Genomic DNA, 12,854 nt, shown 5'->3' with positions numbered 1-12,854 from the left:
CTGCAAGGGGAGGATGATTGGGGCCCTAGAATATGCCTCTCGCTGCCCTCCCTCGGTCCAAGGCATGGAGGGAGCCCAGGCTTGGGAGTGAGGCAGACCTGGGTTCCAACACAAGTTCCTCTGCTGCCAGCTATGTGAGCTCATTAAGTGACTTCCCCGCTCTGACCCTCTGTATCTTCATCTATAACATAAGGAGCTTTACAGGCCTCACAGGGATGTCCCTGAAAGCAAACACAATAACGGAAGGAGTCTGGCCCAAGATGGGTGCTTAGAAAGCTGTAAAGATCCAAAGCCACTCCCTAACGACCCTCGGCTGGGCATACTACTTCCCCGGTGACCTGACCTTTCCTTTGGTCTGGACCTGACTGGAGTCTGAGTCTGCCTGGCTATTTTGGGGGACTGGCCGAGACAGAGGGGAATGAAGGGGAGAGCTGTGGGAGAGGGTGTGAGCTCTTACCTGGAGCTGGAGGGCCATCGCTTTCTGCAGGGCCGGGGAGCAGCTTCCTCCTCAGGGCCTCTGGGGATGGACGTGAAGAAGAGGCGGAAGCCTAGGATTCACGGGGGCACAGTCAGCACTACTGGATGCCAGCCCCCCTTTCCCAGGTGCGAGGCTGCCACCTCCCTCCTCAGGAGCTCCTGGCCCACTGGAACAGGCCCAGGCAGCCCTATTGTGTGATGGCAAACAGAGGCCCACCTGAGGACAGGCCTGCTTGAGGCCTGATGGAGCTGGAGGTGGGGTGCCTGAGAGGGCATCAGCTGCCACACTGGGGCCGCAAGCCCTCAGAGCTTCTGGAAGCCAGCAGCTGAGCCTCCTGCCCAGGACAGATGAAGTTCCACAGGCAGGTGACTCTGTGCCCGAGCCCCACTCCCTTGTCTGTCACGGGGGTGTCATCATCCTTCCTGCCTCCCAGTGTGGGCTGTGTGAATGGAAGGTTGGGTACCCAAACTGCATCACTGGGATAGACAGTAGGTGTTTCATGGTTATTAACAGTGTAACTACTCACCATTGTCCCTCGAGGCCACTTCCTGTATCTTAGCTTTTCTCGGCTCCTTCACTACTTCTGAGATGACGATGGTGCTAAGGAGAGAGGAGGCGGTACATAGGATGTGAGATTCTGGGTAAAAATAATTTTTATTCTCAAATTTATTATTATTTTTCAAGTGGAGGGGATGGGGCATATGATCTTATATACAAAAGTGGAGACCATACTGGGCCAGGTGGAACATGAATGTCTGAAGCCACAAGATGCTGACCAGGCCCTGGTGACTCAAACTGCAGAGCATCATCTGTTTAAACCTCACTTTATTCCAGAAAGTGCTGAACAAGTTTTCATCATGCAGTGCAACAAAAGATAATGGCAGAGGGACAGAGAGAGCTGGAAGTATAATCAGAAAGTCTTTCCTATATACTTGTTAGGGAAACCTACATTTTGCTGTGGGCTTCCTATTAGCAAGCATGAAAGGGGAAATCTGACCAGTCTAGAGAAGTGGTTCAATGGTTCAACCTTCTAGAACAGGGCAGGCCTGTTTTCTTTTATGTTTAAAGAATTTGAGAAAATTGTAGGTTGACATTTAGTTGTGAGAAATAATGCAGAGATCCCAAATACCACAAAAAACCATAGTACAATATCTTTTTTTTTTTTTTTTTTTTTTGTTACTGGGGATCAAACTCGGGACCTTGCGTTTGCGAGGCAGGCAGCAGCGGAACCGCTGAGCTAAATCCCCAGCCCCATAGTACAATATCTTAACAAGGAAACTGAGATTGATACAACCCACTGACCTCATTGAAACTGGGTCCTGCCCTTTGAATTCTGGCTTGGTCACTTACTAGCTGTGTCCCCTCTGGCAAATGACATTACTTCTCTGGGTCTCTATTACCCATCTGTACACTGGGAGTGAGAACAGTCCCTAGCTCTTGGGGATGTTACAGGATTAAATGGGAAAATGGATCTCAAGCACCTAAGGCAGAGCTTGCCACAAGCAGGTGCTTAGTAATTGGTAGCTGTGCTGACAAGGAAAGTCATCAAGATAAGCCACAGGGTAGAATCTCTCTCATAGAGATAAGCCACATCTCTCTGGGTGTGGAGAGACCAGGAAGTTCGTTTCTGCAGAATGCTGCAAACCCAGCAGGCACTGCATGCTTTTCCTGACTTCCCTCCACTCAGGCCTCAGCCAGCCCCAAAGCCCTGTGCAGGAAAAGAACCCGGGGAGCAGTGGAGATGGTGCCATTAGATATCAGTCCCTGGCCTGACACAGTGGTGTGATGTTGACCCTCAGGGACACCTGGCAATGTCTGGAGAGGGTTCTGGCTGTCACCACTGGTGAAATGGGTGCTAGTAGTACAGAGAGGCCAGGGATGCTGCTAATCATCCCCTGATGTGAGGAGCAGCCCTCACAACAAAGAACTCTCTGTAAGAAATGTCACCAGTGCCCAGGTTGAGACACCTGATCTAATGTAAGGGACCAACAAGTCCCTTCAGAGAAAAACATGGAAATGCTGCATTCAAATCGAATGACCAGGGCATCAAATCCTCATCTCCCTTTCAAAACCTGCTAGGGCTCTTCAATCAGGAACGGACCTAGCGAAGTGTGTCCTGAGTATGTCAACTGGTCTGTTAAACAAAGGCACTGTGGCCAAATGGGTTTGGTACATGCTGGGCCAAACAAAGTTACACAGTTCTCCTCACAGAACTTTCAGGGTCTTGAATATACCTCAATGTCTAAGGGCAGCCGACTGAAGTGTTTCTCAAACTTCACTGCTGTTGGACCCCCTTGGTTTCTAGAGCCACATTTGGGGTTAGTGCTAAGGTCTGACTGATTGCATCCCCCTGAAATTCCTGTGTTGAAACCCTAACTCCCAAGGTGATGGTATCTGGAGGTGGAGCCTTCGGAGGTGATTAGGTCATGTGGGTGAAGGCCTCAGGAATGGGATTTGTGCCTTTCTAAACAAAGCTCAAGGGCAGCCTCTGCCTGTTTCTCCCCGTGAGGACACAGGGGAAAGGTGGCATCTATGGAGTAGGAAGAGCAGACTCACTAGGCACTGAGTCTACTGGAATTCTCATGTGAGAAGGGCATTCTGGTGCTCGCAAGCTGGCCGGTACATAGCCTGAACAGACCATTAACAGCAGCACTCTTAGCGCTGGCTCTCCGAGGGCCAATTGGATCTTCAGACACAACACGGACAGAGGGCCCGGCATACAGAAAGCACCCAGGACACAGGATTTCTGTCTTCCCTTGCCGTAGGAATGAGCTCCTGCTTCTCAGTGCTCCTCTCGTATTCTCAGGTTAGCAGCACGCAGCGGTGGTGAAAGAGCCAGCCTCCTTGGGCTTGAGGCTCTGCTCCTTACTCCGTGACTTCAGGCAAACATGCCTCCTGGCTGGGCACCTTTTTCCTCACCCAGAGCAAGGACAATGGCAGGACCTCCATGATGTGTTGATTATGAATGCACTGAGGTGATGGAAGCTACATGCTGCTTAGATACTACGAGCTCCCGCCCAGCATATGCCACTGCTGTCGGTGTCAGTGAGGACAGACAAGAGAAGGTACACTGTCTTACCTGTCCAGCAACGCACCCAGCTTCTTGGCTATGTGGGCTCGGAACTCGGGCGTGGTTTGTAGCTCATTGCCATCTTGCTCATGCTCATCCACCTGATGCCTACAATGCACACAAAGGATCTTACTTCCAGGCAGTTCAGAAGCTGCCCCATGAGGGAGGGACTATGTTTGTCTTATTTCCTCACATCCTGGGGTCTAACCTAGCGTTGCTATTTGCTGATGATCTAAGATGGCCCCCATGTGTTTGGAGCATGGGGTGCTACACTCATTAGCATTCACCCACTGATGAGTTCATAGCCAAATGTGCTGTTAGGAGGTGGGATCTGGTCAGAAGGGGTGGTCACTGGGGGCCAACCTGGAAGGGTGTATTCTTGTCCCCAGCTTTGCCCTTCTCTGCTTCCTGGCTGCCATGAATTGAGCAGCTTTCCTCTGGCATGACCCTGTGACATGTTGTTCTGCCCTGAGCCAAACAACCATGTGAAATAGGAGCCAAAATAAACCTCTCTTCCTTTAAGATGCAGTACCAGGTATTTTGTCCCAGCAACCAGAAAGCTAATACAAGGAGTAAATGAAACTGCTATCCAAACCGCACAGTACCTGAGGCTCGGCTGGGAGGCTGACAACCGGTTATTTGCAGCACCTGGGGGAGATGAAAATTGAAGCATTTGTAGAGGGAATGACAACAGTAACAGTGGCAAAACCTACTGTGTGCCAGGCACTATTTTAAGTAGTTTATGTGTAATTCAGGGAATCTTCCTCCAGAATCCCATTAGAGAGCTGACCATTATCAACATTTTGCAGAAGAGAAGAAAGTCAAAGAGATGTAAAATACCTTGGCCAGTGTCTAACAGCTAATTCAACAGGGCTGGGACAAGGCCCCAGGATAGCTGGCTCCGAGCCCCCGTTAACCGTCACACTGAACTGGTGAGTCCAAGGGTGTGCCGAGTGCTGTGGCAGAAGAGGGCAGGTGGCTGTTTGTGCTGAGGACATTTTTAAAGCCACAACATTGGGATTGCCTGACTTGGCTGTCATTTACGGAATCAAATACTGAACGTTGAGCAAGAGTCACATTTCCTAGTTGTTGAACTCAGACGCCTCTTCCTGTCCTCACAGAGCTTGTGTTCTAGTTGGTGGGGATGGATGACAAACACACATGAACAAAATATAAAATTGGACAATAGTGAGAGCATGGCAAGTAACAAAAACAAAGCTGAGGAGAGAGGGAGGCAGAGGTGGGCGGGGGAGCATCATACAAAGGTGGGCGGGGAGGGCCTGGCAGGTTAGGTGAGAGGTGAGGGACGAGGCTAACTGGAAGTCTGGGATACAGCTTCTAGGCAGAGGGAAAAACATCTGAAAAGGCCCCGAGGTAGGAACCTGTCTGGTGTTTGAGAACCAGCAAGAAGGCAGGTGTGACCGGAGCCCACCCCGGCAGCTGGTGGGACAGAAGACAGAGAACTTGTGGGGGACAAATCACCAAGCGCATCCATATAAGCCAATGTGAGGATCTGGGCTTTGAGGAAGAGCCATTGGAGGATTCTGGGCAGAGGAGGGACATAAATGGATTTAAGTTTTTATAGAACATCTCGGGCCGCTGTGTGGAATGAGCCCAGAATCAGGGAAGGGCAGCACAGGGAGTCTGATGCAACAGCTGATGACTCTGGACATACGAAGCTTGAAGACAGACTCCTCAGGCTATGCTGACGGACCTGACATAGGGTGTGAGTTGAATGAGAGACGGCTCTGAGGCTTCTGACCTTACTCAGGTCATTATCCAGGATAAGATGGGCTTATGTCAAGGGGACACTTGGTAGCTCTGGGCCCAGTACAAGGGTTTGATGGGTGCAGCAACTCCAGAGGGCCCGCTGTGCCCACACCGTGGTGCATTCACACTGTGCCTGTGTCCTAGGACCCTGTGGTCCATGCCGATATGCTCTGGGACATGACAAAACTCTGTGAAAGTCCTCTGTGCTTCCAGAGCTGTGTGTGGGGGCCCGGAATGCAGTCTTTGAAGACCTGATCTTTCCTCTGGAACACAAAGACAGAAGGGAGAACAGCGCCTCCTGTGAGGACTACAGAGCAATAGCAAGGTCCTGCCCTGGGTCAGGCATAGTGTTTAACTCCAGAGGGAGACAGCTCAGTTGAGTCCTGGCTCTACTGCCACAAAATTGTGTGACCTTGGTAATTCACTTTAACTTACAGAGCCTTTGTTTATCTCAGGTATAAAATGGGGATAAAATCACCAACCTAGCCTAGTGTAATGGCACATACGTATAATCCTAGCACTTCGTAGGCTGAGGCAGGAGGACCTTACATTTAAAGCCAGCCTAGGCAACCTGGTGATATCTTGTCCTAAAATAATAAATAAAAGGGCTGGAGATGTAGCTCAGTGTAAAGGTTCTAGGTTTAATCCCTAGTAGTATGTTAAAAACAAAAATCACCAACCTTCCGCAGTTAAGTGTTATGGACACTTTGTTTGCATGTCCATCTCCTGCTTGGACTGGAAAGCCAAGTGGCAGTCTTAGTATATCCCCTGGCACAGTGTCTTGGTTTGAAATAAATATTGCACAAATGCATCTAAGTATATGTTGCCCAAAGACTTAAGTGGTTTGAGGGTCCAGGTGACCAGTTCATCACTGCAATTAAGAGCTGTATATAGAGGTTACATCAGTAAAATTGTGACCTACATTTCCACATGGGCATAGACCAACAGGTAGGTATTTTGTCCATAATACACACTTGTCTGTGGCAGGCAGGGAGTGACATAAAGCAATTAAGAGCATGACTTGGAGTCAGATAACCTGAATTTACTCCCGGTTCCTCCATTTAGAACTTGGAAGACCCTGGCCAAGTTATTTCACCTTTATTAGCATCAGTTGTTTTCATCTATGAAATGGGGGCAATAATATCTTCTTTGTGGTATTGCTGGAAAGATTAAAACAGACAACAAATACAAAGTGTGTAGAATAAGGGCACAGAGTTCTCAAATCATGGTGGTGTTATTATTAGAATCATCCAAGAATGTCCAAACATCCAGTATCTTGCCAGGCACACAGTGGTGCTCATTAAATAACAGTACTTATTATCAGAAGCTACACTTACTCTGATCAGCAGAAGATTTATGATGGATATTACAAAAACAATGAGTTCTAAAGAAGTGGATGCCACTTCTAAGATGTTTATCTCTTCATATGCTGGTTAAAGCTTGTTTAGGTCAGAGAAGTCAGGCATTTTACAGTTAAGGAAGTTGACGTTTCCAGAAGTTATGTTACTTATCTAAGAACAACATTTCATATTGAATCCTCTTAACACTGTCACACAGAAATCCACTGTGTCGAAGCAGAAAGAACTGGATTGGGACTCTGCTGGAATCTCAGATCCTTCACTCATGTATGAGGTGCCTTTTGGGCAAGTTCATTCATTTAAGAATGATTTTCCTGAGGACTGTGCTAGGTCCTGAAAAAACCCCATGGTGAAGGAACAGGCTGGATATCAGCCATCGTGAAGTTTACATCACACAACCTCTATATAACTATTTGTGGGGCAAGTATTGTGGGGCTAGGGACGCTGGAATGAAAGAAAGAAAAAAAGAAAATGATAAAGACAAGGAAAGAAGCATACTGTAGGAAGAAAGAAAAGTGCTCTCTATGAAGGGAGTCACACAAAGTGTGATGTGGGTATGCAGGGAAGGCAAGTAACCCAGACTGGGAAGATTGAGGAGCTTTCCAAAGAGGTGCTGTCTCAGCAAATGGTACCATGTCAAAGAGCAAGAGTTAAGAAGGAGGGGAAAAGCGGTCCATGCAGAGACCTACCACATATTTGCTGCCATTTACTGGGTTTTAATATGTGCCAAGCACTAAAGATGGATCAGCTCAGTTACTTGGCAACGTTATGGGGTAGGTACTACCATTATCCTCACTGTACAGACAAGGAAATTTAGGTACAATGAGTTGTAAATACGTTGCCCAAGTTCTTACTGCTAGTGAGTGGTGGAGATGGAGAGAGAGCCAGATCTGTACATAGAACCTGCAGAGAAAACTGCAGGTCTGGTGATCTGGAGCCTACCTTCCAGAAGTGAAGTGTGGCAGCAGTGCAAGAAAGGAAAGGCAGACAGGAAGTGGGCCGCAAAAGGGCTTGTAAGTCTTTAAACAAATGTAGAGGTTCTTAACCTTGTTTTGTCATGGCCTCCTTCAGCAGTTAAGGAAGCCTGGATCCCTTCTCAAAATAATGTTTTTTTTTGGTACCGGGGATTGAACTGCGGTCCTTGCGCTTTCGAGGTAGGTGACGGAACCACTGAGCTAAATCCCCGGCCCTCAAAATAATGTTTTAAATACACACAAAATGCAACATATAAGATTATAAAAATCCCAATAATACTGAAATTTAGTTATATAATAGTAAACTTATGATCTTAATATCTGTGCTTCTTTAGTGAAGATCTTTACTAAACAGGATCTAGGAACAAGTAGAAGATGACTAATTTTAACGAAGAGATAAGTATAAATGACTTCCTAATATTTTACTGTGAATAAAATATTTTGGTATATCTGCAAGATTGTAATGAAATACAAAAATCTGGTAACTTCTGTTGGAACGAAGTAATAGGCATTGTCAAAACGGCTGTGGCTTGTTGCTCACGTGCACGATGGAGAGATGCTAAATTTCAGTTAGGGGTTAATGAAAGTAAAGACGGTATTTTTTCCATTCCAAATTCAAGGAACCGCTGGATACCACTCATGATTAGACATCCCTATTGTTGAGGGCTTCGGATTTATCCCCAGGGCACTAGGGAATCAAGGTCAGAGACTTATCGCACAAACCTCCTCGGTGACCTCAGGGAAGGGGAATGTGTTGCAGGCGGGGAAAGCGTAGATGAGACAATATAGGAGGGGGACTATCTCAGTTATTTCAGAGGAGTGGTGGCCTTCCCAGCACGCAGCAGTATGGATGAACCCAAGAAAGTGGAATAAAGAGACATCCAGGTGCCTTAGTTTCCTTCAATGGGCGTAACCACCCTCTCTGCTGCATCTGCCCTCGCTTTGAGTATGATTCCCAGGTAGCTCCTGGAGCTCTCTTGAGGAAGGAAGTCAAGTCCGGTAACGCCCTCCTCCCCGTCCATCCTCTTAATCCTCAGGGAAGAACCTATGCCTTTCGGGCAGCCTCCCAGAATACAGCCCCCTACCGGCTCTTGGTTTTTCCTCTCCCCGTGGGGGTTGCTCCAAGTCCCAGGCCGGCATAGCTGCCTCCTTGCACCGCGCCAGCTCCTCCGCATCGCTACTGCTGCTGCTCTCGGAATCGCTCACGATGCCACTGGGCGCCGCCATCTTGAGGTATCACAAAGGATTGTGGGAAACACAATTGACCCTGGCACGTGACCCTACGGGAGGGCAGAGTGAACTGTGGGGATTGCAGTCCTCAGAGGAAGGCTGTCTTTGGCCGTGAACTATCCTGGATGGCATAGGAAGGCATTTCTTTTTGAAAATAAAAAAATTTTCATTCTTTTCCAATCTTATGTAATTTAACATAAACTCCAGTTTACTTAGACCTAATGCAGTAACAGCCTTTGTTGTATCCACATTTCAAAACATAGAACATTTGCAGGACACATAGACCATCATTCTTTTTTCTTCTCCACCATTTCTATATGTTTTGGGGATTTTTGTTTTGTTTTTTTAAAAAAAGATTGAAACAATCTTCAAAGTTTACCTTTTTTTGGACTTAAGGCATAACATGAAATTGTGCATTATTCTAAAGCTTAACTTTGAAATGAACTAGTTTAGTGCTATCAAACCCTGTTTGCGTTTACATTATTTAAATTATATAGTATTTTATTTCTGTTTCTTGCTGTAAGTTCTAATGTTGCTGGTGGGTTGTGCAATTCCTATGCAATAAGTCGATGCCTGCTGTCAGTTGTTAACAGTGCAGTGAAGAATCCAGATATTGAGCTTTCAGTTTCTCACTTATCATTTCAGTTCAATGCATGCTGCTTAATTGTGTGGAAGATCCAATCCATTTTTGTTGTCCAGCCTCCATGACGTCCATCATTCATTTGTTTCATGAAATATTCCAAAGCCTCTTGCTCAGTTTTATCCACGGCTAGGGTCTTTTGAATATATGCAATGCCATCGAAAGATTGTAGTTCGGGCATTCCAGAGCCAAGCATCATTGAGAAAAGATTTATGAAGAGATTGGCATGCTGCCGAAAAGCTAGATATGCCTTCTAACACATCTCCTGAAACCTTTCAAATTCTCCGGTCTTTGTACATTCTCAGGCCCCTTTACTTATCACTATTAAGAAATCTTGTGTCAAAACAAATGGCACACATTCTCATTTATAACCACATTTTTTCTTCTTGTGATCCAAACAGTGTCCAAAATCTATACAAAATAGTTCTCCATCATCTTTCACCATGATGTCACTATTGTGACGGTCTCCAATTCCCAAAATGAAGGTAGCCACACAATATCCAGCACATGAACATGTAAAGAGGTCAATGGCTGCATCATATATTTCTCCTTCGTTCTTGTCTTTGAGTCACTGATGCAGTGTGTGGCTATTCAACTGCAGTGCACCTTTCAGGCCCTCTTTGGACTGAATCTGAATGATAGTGTGAGAATTTCTCACTACTTCAGTAAGTCCCATGCAGTCATCGATTGAGAGACAACTGTAAGGCAGCATTCGAAGATCAAGACCTTGATTTTGCCAGATATTTTCCATAATGCCAATAATTTGAAGCATTAGCATATCTTGGCATAAATCATCCCCATTTTTAAAGATGATCTCATTGTTCTGAAACAGTAACTCTGACATGATGTTTGGGTTCTCCCAATTCAACCACAGTGGCCTTTTTGCAGAAGACATAATTTGACACTCTTCAAGCCTGAGATTTCCTAGTTGATAAGCAGGGTTTAGAGGAGACAGAAAGCCCTGTAGAGCATCCATGAGATCTGGTTGCCTCATTTGCTCAACTAAAAACTTCATCTGTACCTTTTGTGTCTCATCCTTCTCCTCCTTGAGAATGTCAGTTAAGTTAATGAGCTTTTCCATAGCTTCAACTTGCTTATTCAGGTGCTTCAGATACGTCCCACAGGCCCGACAATAGGACTCTAAAAGCAGACCAAATCTTTGACTGTTTTATTATGCATCTCAGATTTTAAATGCCAAACGAAAAAGTGTCCAATCCTTTGCTTTGTTAGTGCTTTCTTGAGTAAAACTCTCACAAGCAGGTTTTCCAAATACTGTTCACATTTTAGGACCTGTAGTAGCTGAATTAGATACTGAGAAAGCTTGTCATCTGTCAAATATTTTTTCAAGCATCAAACAGGAAAAACCTTGAACCATAGGATCTGGGTAATTACAGTCCAGAAGCTCCATTGCCTGCTAAGGTTTGATTGGGGGCCAATCTTTTACCAAGCAGTGCATCTGAGCTACTTCATCTCTAGAATTCCATTTAACGGACAGAAGCAATTTAGGTAGAATTTCAGGGATAGTTACATAATAGTGTCTGTGGCCCCACAGAAAATCTTTCTCTTGCTCAGTGATTTCAGAGGGTCTCGTGTACAAATTGCTCAGAGCTGTTCTTTGTCATTTTCTCTTAATTCATTGTCTCTAGCTAGTCTGTTACTCAGTCCTGCATGTGAATAACTAAACCCTGCTTCTCAGGATACAGACTAATTTGCATGCTTTTCAATCACTGACATATCTGGAAACTTTACCACACTGCTGAACCAATCAAATTCCAACTCTAGGCGTGGAGTTTCTTTGTTTGGATTTGACCTGGTAACACCAACAGGGTTCAGCAAAACTTCCAAGCCATGAGATACTGGCTAAAGATTCAAAGCCATTTTTCCAGATACTAGAGTGTCTGTGTAATCAAACAAGTTGTACTTCCCCAGGCCAATGGACAGTGCTCCTCTTTAGCACCCTTTCGGCCTTTAACAGAGCAAATGGAAAGACAAAATTGAGCAGCACGAGGAAGATCAGGAATGTACATATCATAATTCAGCCATTCATTCCACCTAGGATTGGAACAAGGTACTCTTTGAGTGTTCACATTCACATAAGGGTTCTCCTCTGTGGTAGATACTCGTTTGAACATAGATCTTATCAATGTCTTGAATATTTATATTTACATAAATTGCTCAAAGAATTTTTATTCTGAGTGCACTATTTATAACCCAAAGGGATTTTGTAGATGTTTCTCCATTCATATATGGTGTAGCTGTAGAGATGCGTCTGGAATAGGATAGCATTGTAAAAAAGTCCATTGGCAGTTGAGAGTAAAGGCTTTCTTTAGCCATCAGCATCAAATTGGGCATCCTCCCACGCATTATACCGCTTCTTATATACTTATACGGACTCAGGGGATATTTTTCTTGGAAGTATTCATCACATCTACATACTTTCAAAATATACTTGCCCTGATATTCTAAAACACAGAGTTTTAGTTGTTCAGAGGATAGCAACACACTTTGAGTTTTTTTTCCTGATTGCTTCAGCAATTACTTGTTCTGGCACACAGTCGTGGTTGATTTTCAAAGTATACTTCTGCTTGTCATTATTTGGAAAAACTATTACCCAAATCACCACAATTATTTGTCCTTTATCCAATTTATTGTATATGTGCTTTGGCAGTTCTAGTGAAGAGTCTACCTTTGGAGGATAGACATACATTGCTCTACTATGAGGTGAATTGAGATTCCTAAGATCCACAGCTTCTTAACAAACATTCAGAATATTTCTTTGGAAGTCCTGTACTTCTGGGTCTTTAACCATATCAAATTCACACACTGGCATGCCAATTTCTCGATTGAGGATCTTTTCTTCATAGTTGCCTACTGGTTCAATTACTTTTAAAAAGGGTTGAAAAAGCCAAAGGTCACAAAGTCGTTTTGTTTCAGCAAAAAATTCTTCCCTTTCTGCTTCTTGAGTAACAGGAAAATGTAAGAAGATTCATCTTGAAGAAGTTGATGGAGAGGGTATTTTCTTGCTTCCTTAAATAGTTCATGCTTTGTGGTTATTAATGTAGCCTCACAGAGGCATTCTAAAGTCACGATCATTCCATTTGGTAGTAAACATTCTACTAGGATTCTTGGGGGCATCAAGTGGATGCCCCTCAGTTCACCTGATGATGGTCGTGGAGGCATTGCTCTGATCCTTTGCAAGTTTTACATATAAAACTACTCTAAGTAATTAAATCTATGGCTGTTCCAAAGCCGTAATGCTCGAGGCTCCTCCAGGCTCCGCGGCTCTAACCGCATCTGGTCCCAGGGAGAGGAGAGCGGACGGCTCGGTCCCCGC

General features: G+C 45.2%; 1 protein-coding gene and 1 pseudogene across 2 annotated transcripts in view; both read right to left on the bottom strand.

The window, feature by feature from the left end:
* CUNH12orf43 (chromosome unknown C12orf43 homolog) overlaps nucleotides 1-8,910 on the bottom strand; it is a 40,673-nt gene extending 31,763 nt beyond the window's left edge. For both annotated transcript variants that reach the window (XM_004843643.3, XM_087198473.1), the window contains exons 1-5: nucleotides 8,736-8,910; nucleotides 4,154-4,196; nucleotides 3,558-3,656; nucleotides 1,005-1,078; nucleotides 458-548 (exon numbers count right to left, since the gene is read on the bottom strand). In XM_004843643.3, coding sequence (XP_004843700.1) covers nucleotides 458-548; nucleotides 1,005-1,078; nucleotides 3,558-3,656; nucleotides 4,154-4,196; nucleotides 8,736-8,877 — 449 coding nt within the window. In that variant the 5' untranslated portion in view covers nucleotides 8,878-8,910. The remainder of the gene's footprint in view (nucleotides 1-457; nucleotides 549-1,004; nucleotides 1,079-3,557; nucleotides 3,657-4,153; nucleotides 4,197-8,735) is intronic.
* A 306-nt stretch (nucleotides 8,911-9,216) lies between these two features.
* Nucleotides 9,217-12,854, bottom strand: LOC101719914 (phosphatidylinositol 4,5-bisphosphate 3-kinase catalytic subunit alpha isoform pseudogene; annotated as a pseudogene).

The sequence above is a fragment of the Heterocephalus glaber genome, unplaced genomic scaffold (assembly GCF_053883595.1).
Source record: "Heterocephalus glaber isolate CG9 unplaced genomic scaffold, H.glaber_assembly_v1.0 deba00001687, whole genome shotgun sequence".
In the NCBI taxonomy this organism is placed as follows: domain Eukaryota; kingdom Metazoa; phylum Chordata; class Mammalia; order Rodentia; family Bathyergidae; genus Heterocephalus; species Heterocephalus glaber.
Note: the sequence above shows the minus strand (reverse complement) of the source record. Positions and strands in the feature narration are given on the sequence as shown.